Genomic DNA, 26,410 nt, shown 5'->3' on the forward strand with positions numbered 1-26,410 from the left:
TATAAGAATATTAATTAATTAATTAATAATATAATAAATTGCATAAGATTATTTATAGCTACTGAATATGTGCTTGCACGAAAAATGAATTGAAATAATTTATTGTAAACGTGACAAGTTTGTAATATTTCAGATGAAATATAATTACAATTGCCATGAAATATTATAAGAATATTAATTAATCAATTAATAATATAATAAATTGTATAAGATTATTTATAACTACTGAATATGTGCTTGCACGAAAAATGAATTGAAATAATTTATTGTAAACGTGACAAGTTTGTAATATTTCAGATGAAATATAATTACAATTGCCATCAAATATTATAAAAGTGTTTTACTCACCCAGCACAAATCCTCGTCCTCCTCGTCCTGAATCACCGAGATTACCCCTAACTACCTCCAACGAAAACCGCCAACCACCTCGAGTTATACCTCGAATACTAATAAATATTTTCAGTGTGAAAACAAATCAAAAATAATGTGTAAGGTTTGATATAATTTTTTTATCGACATATTTTACCAAAAAGATTATAAGAAGATTGTAAAGTTCTAGAAATTTTATTAGCGGACTGACAGCTACCGAATTTGGGGTTGCGCGAAAAACGAATTGAAATAATTTATTGTAAACATGAACCAGGAACCACGGAGCGCTTATCCTGGAAGTCAAGTTTCACCGCGTAGCGGACCCGAAGCGCGGGATCCGGGAGGTTGAGAACCCGGTACTCGAAGTTTGCGGAGCGCGACTCTCATCCGTCCGCTCTACTGCGCGGTTGTTTCCAGACTGAGGAATTCGGCTAGCTGATTTTGGTCGTTACGATTGCTATAGATCAATGACGTCAAGAGAGAAAAAATTTTGGGTGACGTCACTTTCTGAACATCCGAACATCCGAACATTCAGACTTTGATTTCGAACTTTAATACTACGTATGATGATCAATTATGCAAGTTTCTACCGTGCATTATATCACTCGGCAAGACTTACACGTGAATCCAAACGACTTTTCATTATATGCGCATACGCCTTGTATTTATTCACGCATAGCAAAGTTACAGCCACCTGTTTACATGTCCGAAAATAATTATTACGCGTCACTCGATGTATGCGGGAGCAAGTGAATGAGATGAAGTAACGTCACACGATACAGGTAAGCGTGGCCTGTAATGAGTCAAAGTGTATTTTTCTTCCAGGCTATCGACAATTATATGTATAAACACAATGCGCGTGCTGGTTGATTTATATTTATTCAGAATTTCGACATTCTTGAATGATAAAACTTCTTCTTCTCGATACGGCGAGAATTATTTCAGAAATGTTTCAAAAGTACATCAGATTACAACATGCGATATTATCCGAAGATATTGCTGAAAAAACGCTGCTGAGCAATTTCTGAAATATTAATTACCATCCGCTACAAATATTATAATCTGAACAAATATTTCAATAATTAGCAGTTTTTCGATGATTATGACATGGGTGAAACATGGAGAACGATTAAATATTTTCAACTGAAAACTGATACTGCAATTGAAATGTTTTTAAAATAAATTTGTGGCCTCAGAAATGCTATTATTACCTAAAAAAAAAAATGTCAACAAACTCGGCAATAGTGAGGATTAAGTTCGGTTGATTCGGCATAGAATACACGATATGTACGAAAGGTCTTACCAATACCGAAATGATATTGTCCAGCTGTAATATTACTATACTGCAATATCGTCAAACAAGGAGCACGCTTTGATGGTTTATTGAGATCTTTCCCATGGCAATGTTGGGAAATAACAAGAAAGGTATACAAAGCTGAGCTATATTCAGAGTCTCAAATCCAAAAACTTAGCCTAGTTTGATGTCTAGTGTAAAGAGGAGCACAGAATAAAGACAGAGAACTACGACATAGACAGGAGTAGAAATATAGAGATAGAAGGATGCAAAAATTGGAAGAGCGAAAGACGGCAAAGACAATGTTAGAAAATAAAACAAATAGAATAAAGTAGAAACATAGAAACATGAGAAGCAGGAAGTAGAGAAATCTAAAATCTAAATGAAGAATTGCCATCAGGAGTAAGTCTCTTTTATCCGGAAGAGATGCTGATGGAGTGCACGTTTAAGACGTCAAGCGTCAAGATAGACCTGAGTTCAGTCCGTGTGGTAGTCTGGTAGCAAGACAACGGAGTCCGAGATCTGCGAATGGAGCCAGGTTTCAGTCATCGCTTTTGGCGATAACAATTTAAGTAAACCGAACAGACAAACTACAGCGCATAACAAACGTTTCAATTCGCTTAAAGTATCGCATGTCATTTTCAGCAAGATTGCGTTTCAACATTACTTTATAGCTCGTGAAAAAAACTTACTCAACAGTACCATCCGATACTAAAAATCTATTCTTACGATATTGCAGTATTACATAACTCGGAATGAAAATACGAGGTTATCTGTAATTGAGATATTATACTATATAAAATATCACCGCAACATATTCCCGGCAACGAAATCACGTGACGCAACCAGTCAGGGAACAAACGATCGGCCCGAAAATTAACCGTCGCGTCGTAAGATTTTATTGAATAATTCATAAATCTCGTAATCGGAATTCAACGTTTTGCGCAAAACTATGTACGCGATTACACGCGTTACCCGCAATACGTGCGTTCGTGTAATCGTTCACGAGAAACTTTTTGGTACCGTTGGCGTCCCGCCAGGTGGCAGAACCGACATTCGAACCGGGCGTCAAACGGCTCGGCAGTGTTTGGTTGGCGGTAGACTTGAACCGTTTAGTTTATTCATGCTTGGCCTTCGTGGCGGGACGTTGTCGCGAGTGCAAACCGTAGTGAAGGAATCCTAGATGAAACCACTTACGCTCGTCTGTCAAGTCAAGAGCTGTTGACAGCCCGTGCAACGAACACTGGCTGTTTTATTCACTTCGAGTGAGTCTCTTATTAAATATGAAATTTTGCATATTTGTGTCCATGCTTCGAATATACTGTATAGTGTGATTATTGTTCGTTAGGAGTTTGCCCCTCTTGATACTTTCCGCATTTTTAACTTGTTTCTATACATTTTCACTCTCCACTGTGAACAAAAATTTTCAGTTTCAAATTTTCGTTCATATATATCAATCGTGATTGTAATATGAAAATAATCTTGACCTCTTTCAGAACAAACGGAATATCGATCTTTTTTTCAGGTCGAAAACGTAGCGTGATCTTTTTTAGATCATTAGCAACTAAACTTATTCAATGACAATTTTTTGTTTTGTATTTTGTTTCTCAAATTCGTTTTTTCTTTCTTCCATCTCGATCAATTTCGGATTCCAATTGTAGGACCGATGTATGAATATCCTTAAAAATTCAGTAGCGTCGGAAGTTAATTACGCCAGTTATATGTACAATTACCAATAAGCCGGGTTTTGAATTTCTACAATCATGAGCGTGATTGAATAAAATCATTCACAATTAGTAAAGCAAACCAGCGGCGTAATCAACGGGTTGAAATAAAAAACATTATCCCTTATACACGCCTCTCTGACCGGATGAGCCACATGAATTATTCTTGCTTACGTTCAAGTTTGTTGGTATCAGCGGTTTCGTAGTGCATTTTGATATCTTTCTACGATGCAGAAGATAAATAAAACTCGAGTTGTAACACGCTGCAACGGTTATGTAATGCTTGTCGTACCGTTGCAAGGGCATACAACTGTTATACTCAACTTTGATTAGAAATATATCACTTCACGGTCCCCTTGTCACGTATTGAAGTATCCTCAGATTGTGGCACGAATTTTATAGTCAAATTGTTCTTTAAATTCCGTTACTTCAAATTTTTAAACGAGAATTTGTGACAAATATATAGATCCGTTGAAAGAATTCAGAAACAATAATATTTAATCAGAACACGTTATCTACGGCACTATTTACGAAAGTAGGCAGCAGCTCGACTTGGTAATTAGACACTTTTATCATAACTAACGAGGTCTCTGTGGCCTCGGTGAGATTGTTGAGGAAAAGAATTCTGGCACTGAACAGCGACCTCTGTTTATTGTCAAAAGGTTGTTGTACTTCGTAGCTAAAACTAGTACATGACGACATGTAGACATAGAATTGGATATAGTGAATTCCGTTCAAGGGACCAACATCTGACACAGTGTATTTTTTTTAGATTCTTTTCACGATATGATTTTTTTATTGTGACGATTTTCATTCTTACAGACGCGTTTTTAATTGATCATAGCTTCGAGAGTCCGGATTTATTGAATTACAAAGTTCTGTGTCAATTCACATTTTCTTGTAACATCACCTTCTTCCAAGATCAACCCGATCTAAGTTGTATAAATGATTGTGAAAAAATTATTTCTCTGAAAGGATTGTTTTGATGATTGAAAAAAATCACGGATCATTGGTGATATCTGACAACGAACGGGTCCGAAAAAGTGACAGAATTAACGACGAATATCCGTTGTATGAACTTTTCTTTTTCAAAATACGATGAGAGTACATTTTTGGCTGTTTTGAATTGTTTCTTTTTACCGAAAAATTTTACAGCATCATTCGGCGCATTTTATTGCTAAATAATTGGTGAATTTACTAAATATGGCAAAAGAAATATTTTATCTAGTTCAAATACGTGTAGTTTGATGTGATAACACAAATTATTATTTTGATCACCGTTTTGTTGAAACAAATGTCATTTATTTGAATTGAAGAATTATTTCTGTGCCGATGTTTAATCGCGATGTTTGGTAAAGTTGCTAAATTTTCTCTCCTTGTGTAATGTGTGGGATATTTGAGAATTCGAAAAAAAGACTTGTAGAAAGGAAGCAGTTCATTTTCACGGCGTTTTGAAAAAAAAATGTTGTTAGTCTACTCAAAAATTACACGTGGCAATAAATCGTTTTTCTGTTATAATTAAGCATAATTCCGTTGATCTTAAACGCGTTCCTCGTTGATCGAATATTTTTATACAAAAACTCCATTTCCATATGGACAAGTGGAGTCGATTAGGTATGGAATAGCCCATATATTATTACGAATATTTGTGACGGCTGATACCGCAGAGGTATAACCGAAACATAATAGATTCACTTGCCTCTTTTGTCGTTTGGCTGTGACGATTTGAGCGCTGAAGAATTTTACAATTGTCCAATATTGAAATTTCTGTTTATTCACTGTTGTTAGCTGCAAATTTAGTAATTTTTATATGATCGGATAAATCAATGCCGGACGGTTGATTACATCTTGTAGATATTCTTAACGGGAATCGATTCAGAATCTTTCCAATTTACGTGAACTATTCACCCCAGTACTTGTGTATCGGTTCTATAAAAACCAAACGATCTTTACAGTGTTAGAGAAGTTGACTTTTTATGTTTAACAGATGTCAGAAGTCTGTCAATTGCGATATCAGAAATAGAAGCTAGAATCATATAGGTATAAACCTATTACGAACAATTCCGTATTGCGTACCGTTTATATAGATATCTAAAAAACTTAAAATTTTCAATCATGTATTTGGAGTTTCTTTTTGCGCTAAATCATATGCTTTGATCGGAGACACAATTGGAAGCCGAAACAGTGAGAAAAACGTGAGCGATCAACGATAGATTTTGGCCATAAACAAAACAATTTTCAAAATCGATGGACGAACGTAAGTTTCGTTTAAATTCGATCACAATACTAGATCTTAACGAAAAGAAGGGCTGTAAATTGCAAATAATTGGAGAAAATATACCTTCTTGAAAGTGGAGCGCTAGATTCGCGTAGGTTTACTAACGACCTCTTCTACTTAAGTATCCCAGCCGAGCATCGAGTTCTGCAGGAGATGGAATGTTCTATATTGTAACACGTAATAAGCTCGCCTCGATAATAAGTTGTATACGTTTTTCTACGCGTGTTTTTTCATGGTGTATGACATGCAAACATGACACGAATATGCAGTTGTTCTTACAATGAACCTGACGAATTTTTACCGCCCACTTTCCCTCCGGCTCCCGTATAATAAAGTCTATATTGAAGCGGGGCTTTCTGGATGAATGTAAACCGGTGACAATATTTATTTTCCATTTGAATGCCATTCTTGTATGTGATATTCCATTATTATTATTTTCGTATCAAGTCTCTTACGCCATTTGAAAGTATCAAATTTGTATATATACGTTGCAAAAAACATTTAGCTATCTAAAATGTAATTTTTCACATAGCCGCAGATCGATGCGCCTGTTAATGTTGGAATAACTTTTTTCAATCACGATATTTAATTAGCTGAATCAGAACTCTTCTTACTCCTTGATAGCTTGTAATGTATGAGTTCACTGAATTTTGATCGAATTTGCTAGAATCAAAAATGTTGGATATGTAATTCGAATACACTACATTCGCGTTCGATCAGTTTTGTTAACGATTGCTAAAAAGTTTGCACCAGATTCCGAAACCCTTGCATGTTTGCGACATTGAGAAGATAAAATTTTAGAAGACAATTTATTGATTGTTGGAAATTTCTTCTGGTTGCGAAGGACAAGTTGTTTTTTCCAATATGTTTATTTTATTGACGACAAGTTTCCAAGCACTTCATGGTATGCCATATTTGGTCAGGATTTTCTAAATAAATAATTCCTTGTATTATGTTTCTTCAGTGCATGACACATGAATATATTTATGCACATGCTCACCTGGGTGTTTAACAAGAAGATGAAACTGTTTAGATAATATTGAGTTTAAAAACTCATGGATGTCAGTTGGCTCCATTTATTACATGTGCTGCCGAGCTAGACATGGACTATTAAACTAAATAATAGAGGGAGATTATACCTTTATTGGCGTGGAATTGATCGTTTTAAGAGAATGTTGTAGTCACTCTTTACCAACAGAGTAAAATTCCATTCCATTTGACCATTATCAAAGCCTACGCATAACTGATGTGAAAATACCGCAGTCAGGGTAATTATACATATAATATGGAACAAAAATTTCGAAAAACTTTTGTCTTAGCATAGCATTATTCCGCGGTATTTAAATACGTTAAGCCAGTTGTTGTTAACACAGTCCACGTATTGTATAGATACACAAATTTCTTATCGGATATCATCGATGCATCGTAATGTTAGAAATTTAGCCTTGTATTGCATCCTCCGTGGCAAGTATAATAAATATAGATAAATCCGTCTACGTCGCTTTTTGCTTCTACAGTATTGTACCTTTCATGGCATTCGCAAATCAATCAAATGCAGTAATGCAAAATCCGGTTCAGAATAGACGCCACGATTCTTGTGCAGAATATTGAGTAGTCGGTATTGCTGATAGAATTAATACAATCTCGAGGAATCCAAGGTTTCGCATCGATTACCACTACTACCTCGTCATATAAATGGAACAGGATAGTATGGCAACAAAACTATTCAAAAGGTGAGGAGTCGCAAGGATGGTACAGTATTTATTTCATTATTTTGTATCAATAGGCGGCTTAGAAATAATTAAATGTTATACAATGATAATATTATAATTACTCTCCTACTGTCAATTTTATTTCGATATTTTCATCCGAATTCATACTTGCTAGTGTGTTTAAGGAGATATTGTAACTATGATCTTTTTTTTTCAAAAACTGTCGATACAAGAAATTATAAAAGAAATGTCGAAAGATGGAATTTTTGAAGTTGATGAGTGTAAATTTGGTCGAAACATCGCTCTTTGACAGTCAACAAATTGTCCGTCGTAACTTTTAAATGTCACTGCCAAATTATTAACAACTTTGCCAGCGAAGCTTACATGGTACGTTAGTGCTATTTTCATGAAAAATTTTGAATTATTTCGTTCAGAAATAAATTCTCACAATGTAAGAGAAAAACTCTTATAATTTATAAAGCAGTATACAGATAGTATTATTTCGACGCTAAAAATACGGTTGTTAATAATACAGCTTTATCAGTCGGCGTTCGTGTTTTCAAAATTTGTTGGGTTACAAAGGGTTGTTATTAAATTGAATTCAGCATCATTAGCCGGAGTTACACCGTTCAAACCTTTTATTCATAATTTCTTGTTTCCGTTCTTCTTCGGCCAAACGATATTTGCAATAGATCATTAAAAAGAATTCCGGCCGTACGACAGTAGTCAAAACTTAGTTGAAACGTTGAACAGATCAAATTGTAACATATCCTTCATGTAGATTATTGAAGACTTGCAGTAGTTTCGACTCACTACAAACGTTCAGCAATAATATTTAATGTTATTCAATTTTAGATAGAACATCGGTTCGTAATTTGACAGGTCATTTGGTACGAGAATTGTAACTGTTGGCACAAACTTCATTGTTTAATCGCATTACAACATTGTTGAACTCTCTGTTTACCACCAGCGGTATGTATTCTCACCGAATCACGCGTAATCACGACACTGGTTGTAGTCTGGTACATGAAAAAATCTACTCGAAGTAGTGAAATTCGTAAAACTGGAAACCTGAATCCGGCCTCAAAACGACTCGTCTGATATGTTGTGACAGATGCGTGATATCAGACGGTTGAAATCGGCCTCTGTTAGCCGGCTCTTTTCAGGTATCATGTTTTCCCGCCCGGGTGTTTGAAATATGGAAGGATACGCGCAGGTATACCTCCAAGTCCTGCATTGTGTGCATGAAAGTAAGTTGAGCTTCTGAGCGACGGCAACGTCGTTTATTCTTACGTGGGTATCAGCTCACATAACCGATTTCCGTTCTCTGGAGTTCTTTGCCTTTGATGCTTTTTTTCTTTCTCTGCCGTTCTTTACTTGAGGTCCGTACGTGGGTGCCGGCCACGCTTCTTACGCAATACTTTGGGCGAGAATGCCGCACGATGACGGTTGCGCAACGCTTATTACGAAATACCCTAATCTAGTAATTGTGAGGCTAATTTGAATTGCCGACCTCAAGTAAATCGTTGCTGCAGAGCCCTGAGTCCGAATTTAGATCTGGTTTGAAAAATTCATCGATTGCTTCGGATATCGTGATCATTTTTGTCAACGTTTCAACGTCAATGGATTGGACGAATGCCTTTCAAACTCGATTCGCGGTGTTTCAAATGAAAGTTTTTTTCCAATTTAAATCGTGGAGGGAAAAGGTGCTTTAAAATTTTCAAAGGAAAAGAGTAAAACAACTACATGAACAAATGGAATTCAAAGTCAAAAACTTTGTTTGGATATATCGTGAGTGGCATCCATTTTTTCTGTTCTAAAATGATAGAAGATCGACATTTTTCGGATCGTGAAAACGGTTTCATCTACACAATTCAAAATATTATCAAACACTAATATCAGTATTTGTAGGGAAAAGTGAGGGATAAATTTTGTAGCTCCAGAACTCACGAACGAGTTGCAAAATGCATACTTCAAAACTGTGAGATACAATTAAACGCATATTTTTATAAAGTTAACCGATATCAAGTTTGAATCAGATTAACTACAAATACAAGTTGTATTTCATAACAATCTGCTAAACAAGACGAAGAAAAAGTAGAAAAAAGATAGATTGATTACGGATATTTTCTTACACCACAAACTACATTATGTGAAGTGGTATTACGTTAAATCAAATATTTATATATTATAACGATCTGCAAAACAGAACGAAGAAATATAAGAAACAAGGAAGATTGATTACGGATATTTCCTTACACCACAAACTATATTATATAAAGTGATATTACGTTAAGTCAAATATATACGAGACACATTAGACGACTTATGCATAATTGGAGCAGAAAAAAAAGTCATAATATGAAAAAATTCACTAAACGATTTTTTTTAACAGCAGTTTTCTTACTCCGAACAAAAAATACAGGTTCTACGATTCGCATTTGCTTTGTTAGAAATATTATAGGTTTGACATGTTTGGTTGGTGCGACAAAATATTTTGATGGCGTCATCTAATTTTTTTTTTTTTTGCTTCGTCTTTAGAAAATTAAGAAAATTTCGGATTTTTCGGCTCTCCAGCTCAGAATACGGCGAACGTTTCACTTAATTGTACACTCAAATCCAGTACTTTCCAACGGTTCGATAAGCGTGTACGATAAAATACATCCGTTGTCCTAAATGGCACGCCTAGTCCGAAAATTTTTCGTTTTCAGAACTTACTATAAAGGTGTACTCTTTCACCAGAATTCTTCCCAACGAAATGTGAGTACTTCAGCAGTCAGCTTAGTTAGACAATTTGAGCCACAGTGTTGATGATTCTGAAACGGTGTCTGCTCCCAGCGTAAAATGATATGATTTCATCTGCAGGGACGTTGTCCTGCTGGTGGCTAGATCTTCCGAGAATAGTTCACGCGCACACAATTTATTATAATTTTTACGCTTTGCGAAATAATGTGAAAATAACGACATGTCCAAGCTTCTCACACCTTTTTCCGTTAACGAGATAACAGCTTTCGGTTAATTTTTGAGGTAAAAATAGTCTGCGTCGCTGGCGTACAAGCTACATCAAACGAATTTTTTTCCTCTGTTCCCTGTTTCCGAGATTCAGTTTCTAAGCCTTAAATGGGTTTTGAATTTTGATTCGATTTACAGTAAAAATTATATCATCGCATGCTTCGAAGCAAGTAATAGAAACCTTTGACAGTTGACAAGTAATTCCGTTTTATTTGTAATTGAAATGTTTAGGTGTAAATGAAATGTTTGAAAACCTTTTCACGCATGTATTTGCTCAACTAGAATCGCTTAGAAACAACTTATTCTCTATACTATTCATATATTTGTTACCGGTTATCGCCGGAAGTTAAGGCAATGCTCAGATGTATTTGGGCCGGAGCCGGATGTGTCGAGTGAATTAGGATTTGTACATTCAGCCGACTCGCTCTAATAGCGGCTGTTACTAGGCCAAAACCCCGCATCGCTCACTACAACGTTATAAATAACAATCAGAAAGTAAGTCTGATTTGGTAAAAATCAAATAATGTGACAAATATGAGTTTTCGTTAACTTTTACAGTGGAGAAAAGTTGCGGTAATTAAAATTATGCCGATGTATCGTAAAAAAGTGCATAGAAAATATAGTTTTATCTGCCATTTTACGTTGTTTCTTAAGTAAATCTTATCCAGTTAATTGATACTTGTACCTGCATGATTTTTTCCACGTAGTTTATTTTGCACAGTAATCGTCTACTTTGCTCACCGAGAGAATAACTGACTTTACGCAGTGAAACTAGTGATATTTTTGCAAGGCTACCGAGCCACAAAAAATTTGTCGTATAATATACTTTACATCTACCTCAGATCTCCTTCTTCGCAGGAAGTCGATTACCAGACCGGTACTGCATTTTGTTTTCCATATAAAATATTACAGTGGCTTGTGTGACTTCATCGAGTGCCATAATCGCATCTCCGAATCACCTATTTTGCATACAACTGAGCTCTTACTTAAGGTCTAAAAATAATCGATCGTCAACACGTAATTGTTGCTATGCTGTCATCCTAAAGCGGTTATTCGATTGACATCGAAAGCATGTTCGAACAGTGATGCGGGCATCCACTGCGACGCGCTCAAGCTAAATACGTCTAAGTAAATAAACAAATAAACAAACAGAGCCGCGTGAAATTTCGTGCCATGATGTTCAACTTACACGCAGGCGTGAGTGCGTGTCGGCTAAGGGACGCGTGGGGATCATAGATGATTGCAAATTGAGCGCAATTGGCAGGAAGCTGGGGGGCAAGCAATGGCTCCCTCCGAGGCCTCAGCTTTCAGCCTTCGTTAAGTGCACGACTTTTTATTAAAATGTACGCCACGTTTCGCGTTACATCGTGCGAGCAATTTCGACTCGGAAGGGTTGTCTTCGAGGGTGCGGCGAATCCGTCCGTTGAAGATGAGCGAGAGAACTTTTACGAGTTTTCCGTTCTATTATTTTTTTGAAAATTTCGGATGCGGTTTTCGAAAAAATTGGTGGGCCAGGATCCGATACTTTTTATCAATTTTAGTACAAGACTGTCCTGCATTGAACATTGATCAAATGATTTTATTCGTCAGGCACGAAGGTCTCTTATTTGAAAGTAGAAAAATTACAATTTTAGACCTACAAACAAAAGTTTGGATACCGATGCTTCATTTCAAATCGATTCAAAATGATTAGAAATATAGTAGATCTGTTTCGTTTCACGTCATGGTGGCTAATATTTTCCACAAGACCACCTGCTATCAAAGTCACCGACACAGTTTTTACATTTTTTTAGTACTCGATTCAGTATTGCCGTTTATTGATCATAATCAATATCGATGATTACGATACATTTAATGATACTAACATGATCGGAGACGTGTTTCGGTTAATTTGTAGAAAGTAGTTTACTAAATAAAATGAGGCATCGTAGATCGAAATCGAACTAAACTATCATATTTGCAAACAATTTAACCTTTTAATGGCGGGGAAATGTAAGTTTGAGATGTAAACTGCAGTGAAAACTTCAAAATTACGGTGGTCTCTATTTTTTTATTCTAGAGAATGTAGATTACGAACAAAATAACTTCATAAATACGGAAAATCTTAAACCCGAAATTTTAGCAAGGAAACTCTGATCGTTAACAGTTTTAGAGAAATGACGACATCGTGTTATCTTTAATCTCAAAAACGTACTTTTCGTTTAATTTCAATTCATGCTAGCTGATCATTTGTCTAATCGTACATAAATTTTCGCAAATTTGCTACCGGTAAATAACTTCTTCAATTTATCTGCTGAAAATCTCTACAAAATCATTACAGGTCATGGTGACCAAACTTTTATTCTAGTAACAAAACGTATTAATGTACGTTCTTGAAATTTTATTCATACCTATTTACGGATAAATCATTCGGAAATGATATAAGTCCCAAGTTTTAGAAATTGGAAAAATTATGTATATAATTTGATATTGAAAAACAGAACAAGGATGCCACCTTTCCGAAGTTATCAACTGCAACTGAACTTTTTTTACCTATTCAAATCACTTGATCTTTATTCAATTTTCCTACATCAAAACTAGAGGTGATTTTAACAGAACTCAACTCCATCGAATTCAGTTCTACTTTTCATTCCTTTGATCTTGCCATTTTCGTGATAATAATTCACAATATCAAAACGCAACAATATCTTCACTAAATATCTAAAAATATTCTGATGCATTTCTGTTGGCAGCCGTGAATCAGATTGTTTCTCCGAAAATGTAGTAGCCTTTATCATCTCGTTCATCTTCCTTCTTCTGCCTGCACTCTTCACAGCTTGAATTATACCTATCTTTTAGAATCGAGTGTAGGATGCAAATAGAATTTCACTTAGCCCATGTGTTCCGCGCACGCTAAAAAGTAAAGACAGTATAAATGCTTCAGTTGCATAAGCTGTGAATTGGTTTTCCCGAATGAGAGCCTTTTTCCGAGGTTCTTTGTTGTGTAGTGGCTACAAACAGTTTCAGGTGTTAAAGAACGTGACCCAAAAAGCGTTCTACTTTTGTCGGTAGAATTGAGATTTCCGCCCTGATACTGGTACAAACACTTTTTCAACAGCAATCAAAGTTTAATTGGTTCACGTAAACGTGACGAATGGGTAAAACTAAAATCCAGTACCGGTAGCACACGGAAAGTTGGTGATGAAAACCATCGTTTACTTTAAATCCCAACCGCAAGCCGATAATATCGTCTCAATTAATTATCGTCGGAATTTTAAGACGCAACGTTTTACGATAAATAATCTTCCAATAGACTTAATTTTAATTTAATCTACTTGTGCGAACAGAACAAGAATTTCGGAATTGAGACAAATCGCCCTCCATCTTGACTGCAAAATATTGAAACAACTCACATCGTTGAGCTTGAACTATAACTTGACTAGAAACAACGATTCGCTTCTAACTCCGAGAAGTGCTTCTAAACAGCTGTCCATGAGTAGTAACGTACGTCGCGTCGCTCTTATCATAATAAATGGGACTCGTTGAATAGTTAATACGTCTACAGGCTTCAAAGACTAAAATACAACGGCTTCATTATTGAATCAGTCCAGTTTCCCGAGGCACTTTCCAAAGTCGTCAAGCTAAGTGGACAATAAATGATTATACGATAGAGCAAAAAAGAGTACACGTTGTCTGTTCAGTCACACACCTCAAAATCGTTCCTGAATAATTTTCAACTCTTTCCTATCCTGCTTAAAACATTGGTCCTCGACTCTTGAAAGACTCAAGTGATTAATAGCAAATCCAATATTCTCAGATGCCTATTTGTGTTCATAAATTTAGAGAAAGAAAAAATTAAACACGTCAAGTGCACAGTTGTTGAAGTACAGGGCACAAAAGACTCGGCAACGATTCTCACAATCAGTCGACGTGTCTAACGTGAAGTGAATGCTTGACAATGAACGAACGGTTCAATTTCTTCGAGCCAACTCTTTGCTTCTTTGGGATTCGAAGGTCCGATGCACCCACGAAGACGTATTTCACACTACGTGTAAGTGATTCCTCGTGGTTCTCCCTTCTCCGACTCACTCTTGCTTCCAGAGTGACGAGAGTGCGCGACGAGGACAAACGCAGAGATGTCCCGTTAGAGGACCTACAAGGCCCGCGAGCGGGGCCCAGCTGGCCCAGCTATAATTCTTGACAGTTCAAGTTCGTTCGTCGTGTTTTCAATGCGCCGGAAGATATCCACCGTGACTGCGGTGAACCACGACAAAGGCCGAGTCGCTCATTTTTGTGTAAGCATATAATCGGACACGGCCGCAACGAATAATGCGTACGAACCGTGTAATGTAATCGCTATTTGTGTATCTATTGATCGAAGGCGTCACTAATTTGTACGATGAATTACTTCCGGCTGCTAATGTGCGTTTGAATAGAGTTTACGCGAGGGAAGTGCGTAAGTAACGTTGTATTGCGTGTTTCAAACGAGACAGTCGCGCCGAACTGCATCTCTCTGCCTTTTGAACCATCCGAAACTTTCGATGAATTTTAGAGGATCAATTTTTAATTTTCTATCATTTCATTGCATCTCGTGAATTCGTATCACTTCCGTTGCCAGATTCTTCGAAAGTTTCTTCACTTTTCCTTTCGTTTAGCCTCCGTGAGATTCACGTCTGAACGATATCCAACATAACAGTGTAACACAATGTAATAACCTTGGGTTAAATAGTGCCGAAACCAAGTTCAAATTTAGGTTTACTTTAATCATATGTAAAGCGATATTCGTTTATGTTCGAGTCATTAGGTTCGGTCTAAGTCCAATTAAATGTTAAACTGAAATAAAGACGCTGCACAATAAATTTAGTAGAATATTTTTACTATAATTCTACCAGCACAATGCTCGATTACCTCAAACTTTAACAGGCTATAAACAAACATGCTTGATTCACCGATATCGTTCGATCAAATGACTTCAAATGGTTTATTTTGTCGCTTTCAGCAAGCAGCAGAGTCGCGCAGTGATCGCTGTGGGGTCCAGGACCCGCCAATAGACTCGTCATGGGCCGAACCGGGTACACGTGCATCAGACACGTCTTCTGCTCGCTGAATGTCCTTATTTGGGTGAGTTTTCCAAACTATTATTCCCCCGCTTTATAATTTTTTTCAACTAAAATTACCCGAGAAATATATGAAGGTTTTGCTCTCTGCGAAGGCGAACCTGGTAGATTCAATGTTTGTACACTATTTTTGATGAACATGATTGAAAAACTGTTGAAAAATAACATATTTCTACATCGATTCCAGCACGTAATGTTAACCTCGCGAGAAAATGTGTTATGGTTCCCCATAATAGCTTTACGATCTTTGAGTGAGAAAGGAAAACGAATTAAGTGCGTCTGCAGGCAAGAGCCAAAAATAGATGCGTTCATATTACTTGAACGAATGTATCACGATAGGCTAAGGCGAAAATTAAAAATAGAAGCCATCAAGGTCATTGCCAATCTGTCTCAGGCATGATTGAATGCCATGAACAGCATGGTTGCAGGCATATTGTAGGAACACACGCCAATTTGTTGGCCTCTATAACGACAGTCAAGTTTCGCGGTTTTAATCCTCGTTTATTTTTATGCTCGATTGTTATTCGTGTAACATAACACGTTATAATTTACGCGCCGTTGCGAGTTGCATTCACCAACAATACCCAGTGAGCTAGTTCCATGCTTGTTTATCAGGCACCGATGCGTACTCATACCTCCGCGTGTTGGCGAAGTATCCATTACTTGCCAGTCGCCAGCTACCACTTTGCTGGAGCAACGGTTAGTCACTTGATACCGAATCGTGGGGTCAATATCCTAGACGATCGTGACGTACCTGGTAACCTACTGACTTGCCTCAGCTCTCCTCGAAGCGAAGTGGTTTCTCATTTTTTTTTTTACCTAGTTCGTGCATAATTGCGTGTGTCGGATGAAAATTAAGGAATATTTAAGTACCTGCAACACCACCAACAACCCCCAGGAGACAATGGTCATTGGTGCTCCAAATTTGCACACTTTCTCATCCATTTCTCACGGGTCACTAACTGTTTTTTACGTAGGTTTAACCTCTGCACAGAAACAATGCTGTGGATTGTGTCATTGGTGATAGTAGAAAGTGGGCTTTTGGCGTGCGACGAATGGTCAAAAAGGAAACATAAACATGTCATTCTTTTTAGTGCCAACTCATGCGCAAGATCCGTAGTTCCATGTTCACGATTTAATCGAAATCCGACCTCACACTCACCGATTCCTTTCTAAATTGAGGATATGTAGTCGATATCCATTGGGTCAGTTTTCACGAAATGGTTTCAACCCGACATCGTATGTTGTGATCTCTTACCTCCATTTTTTGACCCTCTTTGGATGAATAAACGCTCGCGTGTACGTACGCTGAACTAAAGAAGGTATCCGTTTCCAAAGTAACTTCCTACTTTGGTGCATTCCCGCGAATGGAATTGATTCAAGTGTGACTGACACTTTGATACCAATCTTATGACAATCATCTCAACATTTCGATAATCCTGATCAATATATGTGGCCTGCGGAGCACAACAACAGAACATCCCGTGATACAATTGTTGAATTCAAATTTCAATTCAACTTGGCATCGCTATAGCATCTGCTGATTAAAAGCTCTAGCTGATTCCCTCCATTATTTTATTCATTCCGGATATCACCGTGCCACTTACGCCTCGGTTAATCGTAAGCTATGATACTTGACCTGAAATTATTCACAGTTTAACGTTTTATTCGCAGCTTTGCGCCTGTGGCATCCTAGGCGCAGGTATTTGGCTCAGACTGGCCTACTCTGGATACGCAACGCTCGTCCCTCAGTACAGTTTCGCATCTGCCGATTCCATCCTGCTCGCCGCTGGTTGTGTCACCTTTGTGGTTGCCTTTTTCGGATGCTGCGGAGCATGGTTCCAGTCGAGATGCATGCTCATCACCGTAAGGAGCTCAGCAGATCCCTGATATGATCTCAAAAATCCAAACCATAAGTGAAGCATGTAAAAATGTCAAAACAAGCAAATGGTCCTTAAAGTTAGATTCATTCGATTGCGTCGCGTTCTACGTCACTTGGAATGCAAATGTGTGTTTTTTTTCTCCTCCTTTGCAGTATTTCAGCTTGGTTATCTTGATGTTCCTCGCGGAGTTCATGATGGGGACATTGGCCTTCGTATTTCGTGAACATTTAAGCAAAAGCTTCAAAGACGAGCTGCAATTCGGTATAGAGAAACACTACAACGCCTCTACAGAGCCGGGAACTCTTCCTGTTGTCTGGGATCACATTCATACTGAGGTTGGTTTGGTGAAGTATACAAATTCACTAGGCACGAGCAGCCTTACCGATATTTTCAAATCTTGGGTAAGATGTTAGGCTTACTTGTTAAAATAAATATCCGAAGAGATTTCAATCGGAAAGATCTCATAGCGATGATGGAAACTCCTGTTACACCTATTCAAATAGATCGTTTTCGTACATGGTACGTACCTATATTGACCTGTAGGAATGCTTTAGTCGAATGTTTTCACATTGAACGAATCATTTGTTGATCCCAGTTTCACTGTTGCGGCGTGAGGGATTACACGGATTGGTTTCGAATAAGCGCTTGGCCCCTGGAGGACCGGGTCCCAGACTCTTGCTGCATAAAGAGGACCCGATACTGCGGGGAGTTGGACACGGAGGGAAAAAATAAGGAATCCTGGTACAAAGAGGGCTGCGCATCGGCGATTCAGATGTGGCTTGTAACGCGTCTTCACGTGGTAGGAACGGTCGGTCTGGTCGTTGCATTTCTGCAATTATTCGGCCTGGTCGCCAGCATGATACTGTTTTGCACGGTGAGACATAAGAGATCTTCGCACACCTACAAGAGCTACGACACAGCGACCTAGTCACAACGTCAAGTGCGTAAATGATCTGTGTCAGAAGCCCAACCTCCGGCTGCATTTTATTCATTTCATATGAATTTAGTTTCATTTCATTCTCTCGCCCATCGACCAAAATTCTTGTCCATGAAGAATTGCATCCAATTTTTATATGCCTGTGGGAAGAAGTTGTCAAATCGGATGCGGTTGAATTTAATTCCAATTTTTTCACGAACCAAAGGCAGCCGGAAGGTACAAAGGTGTGGTCTTCCTAAGCTCAATGTGGGCAAACCATTGATAGTGTTAGAGATAAATTCGAGGATCTTAGGATATGAATTCTCGCATATAAGCCGGTCGTGTGTTTTATTGTACAGATGAAATTATTAATATTAAATTAACCGGTGATCATTTTTGTGACTCAGAGGCGCCTAACTCCGGATTGTGTTACGTTTGAACGCAGATAAAAAGCGTGGATTTCTCTGTCGAATCTGAGAGTGGACAAATTTTCGCGTTTCCTAATTTGTTTTGTAATTATAGCATAAAGCTCGAATACCATTCCGTATCTAATCGTATTTAAAACTCAAATTCTATCGCTAAATGCATGATGTAATCAGTACTGGCTTCATTTTGTAGTATTTATTGTAAATGTTTTGAGGAAATTTCGTGTATTTCTTACGTGATTCACTCGAGTTAACTACTACGTTACGATTACACCTACCAGCATTCCACATACATCGTATTGCGAATGCGGTTTTTGTAATATCTATTGTATAACTAATTCTTATTTGTTATACCCACATGGAACGCGAAGTTTAATTAATAGATATCATCAGATCTACAGAACCATCATATTCATTAGTTCTTTAATAGTCGGATGGGTATCTTCTGGTTTCGCAAATTACGTGAAAATGACAATTAGGAGAATTGACAATTCTTGGAAACCTGATATTGGTCTTCTGTAACCTGATTTTGATGTCGATGGGACATCGCTGACCCATGTGGGTAAGTTATGCGTAGGTATTTGATATGAGATGTTAAAATAATTGAAATGGCTGTTCAAGTCTACAATCATTACGCAAATTTTTATTATCTAAGACAGTCGCCATTAAGTCGTCTCTTTGACAATATTTTATTAAAGAAAGCCAGCCCTTAAGGGATTCGTCTGCAACAACAATTGAATGGTGGCTTACCGACATCAACGATCCAGTGAATCTACTGTTACCGACCGTACACCACAGCAATACGTTCGCTTACCGAAAAACACTGCTATTTATGTAAATTACGGACGAACATTTAGCCCATTTGGCCGCCTGAAGTGGCAAGCAAGGAATGTTTCCGGGGCTGACTTTCTTATGCTTTCAAGAAGATAACAATTCAAATGCCATATATATTTATGAAAGTGTACATGAATATGTATTTCGTCGTTATACGGGGAAAAGTCCGTCTGCCTAGATCGTATCAAGTGTACCGAGAGTTTTCGACGAAGAGTCTAAACATCGTTCGCGTTGGGATCCTTGACCGAAAAATCCCGGTATATTATGAAACATGTGTATCTGAGAAGAAAATACATCCATATATTGGGACGAATGCTCCAAACTAGTTTGCCCTTTATGGGATTTATATAAACAGAAATATATTGAAACTAAAGTGATAAATTAGAAATAATGATTTATTTACACATTTGATTACAATAATGTAACAACTATATTTGGTTTCGTACTACGCAAGGCCGATCAAGCGAGCTCCAAATTGGTTCAGAGTTTCTGTCAACTTACGCGAAGTCTTCTTGGCTGCATCGACAGGAAACTGAAACGTGTAAATTGCGTTGATTGGATTGTACTATGAATAATATTCGTAAACTAAATTGTCGAATGTGGACGGTCAATAAAAATTGACGTGATATAGATTTTGTCGAAGATCCTGCGTCACACGTGACCTCAGCCAATTTAATACTATTGAAATCAATATTATATTGATAATCAATAATGGTCGATATCGTTACACAGGATCCGTTCTAATTTACACATTGATAAAAAAAATCGTTTTTGAAAGTTGTTTATCTATCTCACTTGTGCGAAAATCGGTTCCACAGAAATTTGGTACACAATATGGATCTTCCAATTTTTACACAGTCGAAAATGAAATATTTCTCTGATATTTAACTTCGGTTACCTTGTAAAAAACACTTTTTCTGCTTTCGCATAAAAATTGTCGCTCTCAAGGGCAAATAATATAAAACCAAATCGGCATTTGCTTAGAAACTAAGAAATAGTTCTGTACGCAACTACAGTATTTTTATCGTTAGACGGAATATTCGGAATTGAACCGAAAAATTATAAAACTATAGATTTGTTATGAGGCAACAATTCCAACAAAAAAGTTAGACTGAAATTGCGAGAATATTAACTTCATCAAATTCAATTCGATCAACCTTGTAGTCGTACACGTCGAGTCTTTATTTCGTAATTATTTACTTTCGACTATTTCTAACTAAACTGTATGCCTGGTGCAATATCCTTAACAGAAATAACGAAATTAAAAGGCAGTTCGTTAAGCCGAATAGGTTCAAACGATTTGCATTTGAGTTGCGGAAGCTTCATTGCAAAAAAAAAAAAAAAAAACAAACCTGGCGAAATATCAGCACAGTAGGAGGTGTAAAAAAAATGTCTTTTTTTTCGGACACAGAGTCAAAAGTTTCATTTAGGTGTAAAAATACAACTATTAAAATTCAAGCTGTTAAGAGTAACATTAAGAGGTTGCGCATAACACATTTTTATTTTCCGTAAGAATAACACGGGACAAATCGTTTTTACTCCTTTTGATTTTCAAAATTCTTTTGAACCTGTTGCCAAGAAAAAAAAAATTTTTTTCTATTTTTTTTTTTTTGTCATGCCCTAGAGTACAGCTTATCCATTTTATCGAGTCGTATCCTATACGTCGCAAAAAGTGACATCAGATCGAAAGCAAATTCTTGTTTAAAAACATCCGATAAGGTACTTATCCGAGCGCATCGACAAGTTCAATGTCTTTACCGTGATATTTTGAATTTCAAATCAGCCAATCATCCTTGCAATAGATGCAACCAAATCGAATAGATAAATTATCCTTCAAACTTATACTTCGTATAACACGAAGAACTGAGAATACTCACATCAACAACGGCGTTCAAGAAGTTGCTGAACCCTTCGTATCCGCCAACGATGGCTCTTCCGATTCCTGTGAACCTGTCTCCCGAATTTCCGTACTTCTCACTCTCCTTTATGCCATCGACCAGTGGCGTCGGTCTCAAAAAATTTTCCAAAACTCCTTCAATGTAGCTCATTTTCGGTTTCTCCAAAAATCCCTGCCCATTTTCGCTTTCCAAACGAACCGTCTCTCTTACTGTCGGCGGAAGGATATTGAAGAAGACTGGAGAGTCCTTTGGAAGTGACTCCAGTATGCTGCGTCCTTCCGCTATCAGATCCCCTTTCGCTGCTATAGCTGACGCCACGTTGTTCTCAGCTTCGCTGGCGAATTGCTACAAACAATTAACATGATCAATTTCTTCCCCTGTACAAAATTATTTACATCAGGTTAACGCAGCGAAGCGTTTGTGACGTGTTATCAGCGCCCGGAAGTATAGTTGGTGTTTTAGACTTGTTACTTTCGATTTCCTTCGCTTCTGGCGATTGTTTTGTAAGACGAGTTAATTCAAAATTGTTTAATCATTTACCCGTACAATTAGTGGTCACAACACTGACACATGAATTATTAACATCAATAATGCATATAGGTGTAAGACACGTGAGTCCGGTTAACATATTTTTCAATCACATAATTCGTTAATGCGTTAATTATGTTTATAGCTTTTCCTGCGAAAAATTTTCAATGTTTAGTGGCTTACACGTTAATCACATTCCTGGCAATTGTTCATGCCATTACTTGCGCAACTCGAGTGTCTTGCAGTCGCCGATTATTATTCGTAATGTGTAATTACGTCGGCTGCAGGTGTGAATGCAGCGATTCACGCACACGAACCAATTATGCGGCTTCAAATTCCCTGTCATGCATACCGATTAGATATGTTGAAAAGAAAAGTTAGCATGACTGTACGTAGAAAGCCACCGTCTTGTGACTCGACGTTTTTGCGTTTTGTTCTTCTGATTGAATGAATTACCTCCGCCATTGAGGCAATGATGTTTCTCGCCATTGTCGCGGAATGGACTAATCTTCCTCTCCCAAATCTGATCGCGTCGGCAACCTGTTCTACGAATTCCTACAAAATCGATACAAATATTCACAAATCACCGATAGCAGTATCCAAGCACATTCAAGGTGTAGGTTTGATCACAAATGCCTTTGGATTTATTTTTACGATCGCGGTCTATGAAGCTTTAAATAATCACAGTAGAATGAATTTTTGAATAAGACTCTCAGGTTTATTATCGTGATTCTTTAAAACCGAAACTTCATATTCTAATTGATGTTGAACTACAGATATTTATCGCAAACGTTGAATCTGATTCGTGTTTTCCGCTATCTTCCATCTCCTGTGACGTTTTATGCGACTCGTTGTTAGAAAAAAAAAAAAAAAAACAACCAAGCCGACGAGTTATTTGTTTTTTATATTTTAGAATCCAGCAGCTGTGTTTCGATACCGAAAATAAAAGTGTTTTATTCAAAGTATTCGAACGGATCGTTTATTCGCGGACAAAAAGTAGAATTGTTATACAATTGAAAGCCACAAAATCGAATTTTCGAAGGCGTGAAAATTTATTCCTAGAATTCCGAAATGTATAAAGTGAAAAAATAGAAAAGTTAAAACATCTACACTTTGAACCTGCTAATCATTCGAGATCACTTCTTGACACGTATTGCCAGATTTTTGATCCCTGAATTTTCATTCTGGCGATATAAATGACTGGTGAAACTGTAACGCCAAACTATGCATGAATCACAAATAGGTACGTATAAAGTCTGCTAATAATATGCTCAGGCATCCAATCTTCTTTTGTTATTCGATTGCTCAAATACGTACAAGTCAATATATTTTCTCTGTTTCTTCGAAAAATATCTTCATGTCGATGTACAGAAAGTAATGGCGAATACCCGTATCTTCTATCATATTGTTTAAAAATACAATCTTGTTCAATACAAGAAATCGTAGCTTGATTCAAGCTGAAATTTAATGAACCTAATTAGTGGCGGACTTCGTATGAAAAATTGCTTAGTGCTCAATAAGTAAATAAGCCATTTTATAAAGCAATAATCATTGTTCCATGTCACTATTGAAATATAAAAACAATTCGGATCAAATCAACTATCGTTGCATGAAGAATGATAATTTAATTCCGTAACATTTATCATCCTCTTTTATCGCTATCGGTGTACTCGAAAAAGCTGTCGGGTGAAATCGGTCAAATAAATTCGATGACAAAAAATGTTTCTTTTCAAACGAGACTATACTTTGTGTAGAATCTGCAGAATTTTTAGTGAATTCAAAATTCGTCTGCGAGCAAATGAATTTTCAGCAACATCTATGATTCTGCAATCACTGTTTCACACCTATTCGGTAGAATATAAATAATTTTTTTTTCATTCGCATAGTTGAATCACCGGTTTCTCTTACAAGTCACAGCTCAAATTTCAATTGACAGTTTTTATGCAAAAAACCGCAAATGCAATATGCGATTTCGAATTTTAATCCGAGGGACACGTTGAGATGAAGCAAGAAAAGGCAATGCAATGTTTACCTGTCCACGCTGTAGTGTTGAAATAGTGGCATCACTGACAGTTTCTGCAACAGCATCTTGAGCCAGTGCCAAATCAAATTTCGTCGGCTGTTCACTTGGTCTACTCAATGTGGTTCCTACACTAATTGTAAGAAGCGTTAGCCCGAGTTTGAACATCTTGACTCTCGTACTGAAGTCGAAACGTTGGCTAAACGAGACAACAAAAAGATTTCCAGCATGAGGATCGGTAATTTGGTCACAAATTTCTTGCAGGAAGTGATCATATCATTCTTCTTGGTACGTATATAACTTTAAACATCGTGAAACAAATTGCTTTGCCCATTTTCCACACGAACGCTGTAGAAACGGCCTTCAAAAAATTACAACACGCGGAAAAGTGACTGGCTCTAATCAGATCCACTACATAAGCCTCTCCTCGCCACGGTTGTGAAAGGAATGATTATGGCCTTTGAACGCCGATGTAATTCCACGTTCATTCTCTTTCTTTTTCATCAGCGTGTCAAAATGGTAGACATTTTTTTGCCGCAAGTCGTTATCGAGCTTTCAAAATTCAAGACTTCGTAAGAAAGTGCATTAAAGTGTACGATTCAAATACATTTTTCTAAACAAAACAACACAAACACATAAATTTCTCTCGAAGTAAATGTAAGCTTCTTCGTACTACGAATTTTTTCGACGCACGTCTGATCGGAGTTGATACGTAAAACTATCTGATCGGACGATGGATTTAATTATATTATGTAAAGATTGATTATTCGAACTCACCAATGGATGTTGAGCGTACGTCGCGAGAAGTCGATAACCAACTGATCACAACTGGCCGATGCCACGAGCTTACCACTTCGACTTGCGACATCCTCAGCTTTCTCCTACATTTCGTTACCTGCCCGAAGACGCAACGCTACGCAACGATCAGCCTCCTTGTCCAGTAAACCGACGCCCGGAGAAATTGTTCCGAAGTTCAATGTCTAATTGAGACCAATCGCGGAATATACAGCACCGGAAATTAAGCAGTATGGCAGAAAAACGCACCGATTAATCGAAAATAATTATTCTAAAAGCTGAAAGCAACACAGGTTGACTGATTTTTCAACCTTCGGCTTTTGACTGATCAATCATTACGTTCCAACGCTGTTTTACGTTGTGTCATCGGGGTTTTCGTGTCAATAAGGAGAAGAAATACAGTGTATTAATGGTCTTTTGTTTTTTTAAAATTACAATCGATTTTCTAATGGCATTCTGTGACATCGTGTCATTGGACACGCGATATGCAAGAAATGTCATGTCATGTCGATGCAAGGTTTGATTTGATTCTGTATTCATATCAGGGATACACAGAAAGATATAATACTCTGAACATCTAAGATATTAAATGATTTCGTTACTGAAGAATAAATTCTTTCAATCCCAAATAAAAAATAAAGAAAAATTAGTACTGTTACAGCTTAATGCATGCAGTAAGTAATCAATTTTTTTAAACTTCAAATTTTTCTTACTCGTATTCATTTCGAATAAATTTCATTTGCAATGAATGAAAATTTGACCGTTAGTAATTATAAACTACAATGAATAGGTTCATATTTGAATAAATCGGTTTTTCGATGCAGTGATCTTGAAAAATAGGCAGTTTTCGCGAAGTTTGTAAACAGATATTGAATTTCAGGTATTATTTTGGATATTTAAATTTTTCTTTGCTATTAAAAATGGTTTTTACTCATTCTCTAACGGACGTTTTCTACGTGATGATCACACGAAGTGATTATTTTCCGACAAATTAAAGTCGGAACACGAATACCGGATCACATTGAACCTATATAATTACGTTACGAATAATCAATCAGTTGTGCAATACCGTTCGGTTTTACATGTTGCATTGGCAGTAGAAAGTATTTGTTCTGTGCCTACGTGATGCTGTACATACGACGTTCAAGTATCATATTTCCATACGCTGCGGGGTTATCTTTTATTAGTTTTAATAACCATATGGTTTCAATATTTCAATCAAATCATTCTACCTTATAGTCAGGCTTGATGTCAGTGGTTCTAACAATTCGAATCGGTTAAATATTTTGCTCTACCATTGATCAATTTTCCAAATCTTATTATCAAAATGTCTCATCAAGAAACCACTAATAACTTAATACAAAATCACAAATATAGCGTTTCACAAATATTGGATACTTACAATCTATTCAAAAAAGTATTAGATATTCAAGGAATAATCGTACCTGAAATGATAACCATCAGGCGGAAACTGCAAATTCTTCAAAACTTCATTCGACCGAAAATATTAATCAGAACCATACTGATTAATTATAAATGTAGTTGTAAAAGAAAAAAAAATCAATTTGAGTAAGCCGATTAGTATGTGAAAAAACGTTTCAGATAACTAGAAAATTAACTGAACTA

At 37.0% G+C, this 26,410-nt stretch overlaps 2 protein-coding genes across 5 annotated transcripts; one reads left to right on the plus strand and one right to left on the minus strand.

Annotated features, from left to right (window-relative positions):
• Positions 1 to 2,755: 2,755 nt before the first annotated feature.
• Tsp5D (Tetraspanin 5D) lies at positions 2,756 to 19,934 on the plus strand. 3 transcript variants are annotated; one of them, XM_046619769.2, is made up of 6 exons: positions 2,756 to 2,928; positions 14,470 to 14,663; positions 15,368 to 15,489; positions 17,160 to 17,351; positions 17,521 to 17,703; positions 17,964 to 19,934. In XM_046619769.2, exons 3-6 carry the CDS (start codon positions 15,427 to 15,429, stop codon positions 18,294 to 18,296), a joined length of 771 nt encoding a protein of 256 aa, XP_046475725.1. In that variant the 5' UTR covers positions 2,756 to 2,928; positions 14,470 to 14,663; positions 15,368 to 15,426; the 3' UTR covers positions 18,297 to 19,934. The 3 variants fall into 3 exon arrangements, with proteins under 3 accessions (XP_046475725.1, XP_046475724.1, XP_046475726.1); XM_046619768.2 differs by lacking the exon at positions 14,470 to 14,663 and having other exon boundaries at positions 2,757 to 2,928; XM_046619770.2 differs by lacking the exons at positions 2,756 to 2,928; positions 14,470 to 14,663 and adding an exon at positions 14,804 to 14,824.
• On the minus strand, positions 18,509 to 24,888 carry LOC124215884 (uncharacterized). 2 transcript variants are annotated; one of them, XM_046619771.2, is made up of 5 exons: positions 24,767 to 24,888; positions 24,002 to 24,188; positions 22,426 to 22,524; positions 21,421 to 21,786; positions 18,509 to 20,075 (listed from the first exon to the last, which is right to left on the minus strand). In XM_046619771.2, exons 2-5 carry the CDS (start codon positions 24,155 to 24,157, stop codon positions 19,989 to 19,991), a joined length of 708 nt encoding a protein of 235 aa, XP_046475727.1. In that variant the 5' UTR covers positions 24,158 to 24,188; positions 24,767 to 24,888; the 3' UTR covers positions 18,509 to 19,988. The 2 variants fall into 2 exon arrangements, with proteins under 2 accessions (XP_046475727.1, XP_046475728.1); XM_046619772.2 differs by lacking the exon at positions 22,426 to 22,524 and having other exon boundaries at positions 24,767 to 24,887.
• Between the last annotated feature and the right edge of the window lie 1,522 nt (positions 24,889 to 26,410).

This window comes from Neodiprion pinetum, chromosome 4, assembly GCF_021155775.2.
Source record: "Neodiprion pinetum isolate iyNeoPine1 chromosome 4, iyNeoPine1.2, whole genome shotgun sequence".
NCBI lineage: Eukaryota > Metazoa > Arthropoda > Insecta > Hymenoptera > Diprionidae > Neodiprion > Neodiprion pinetum.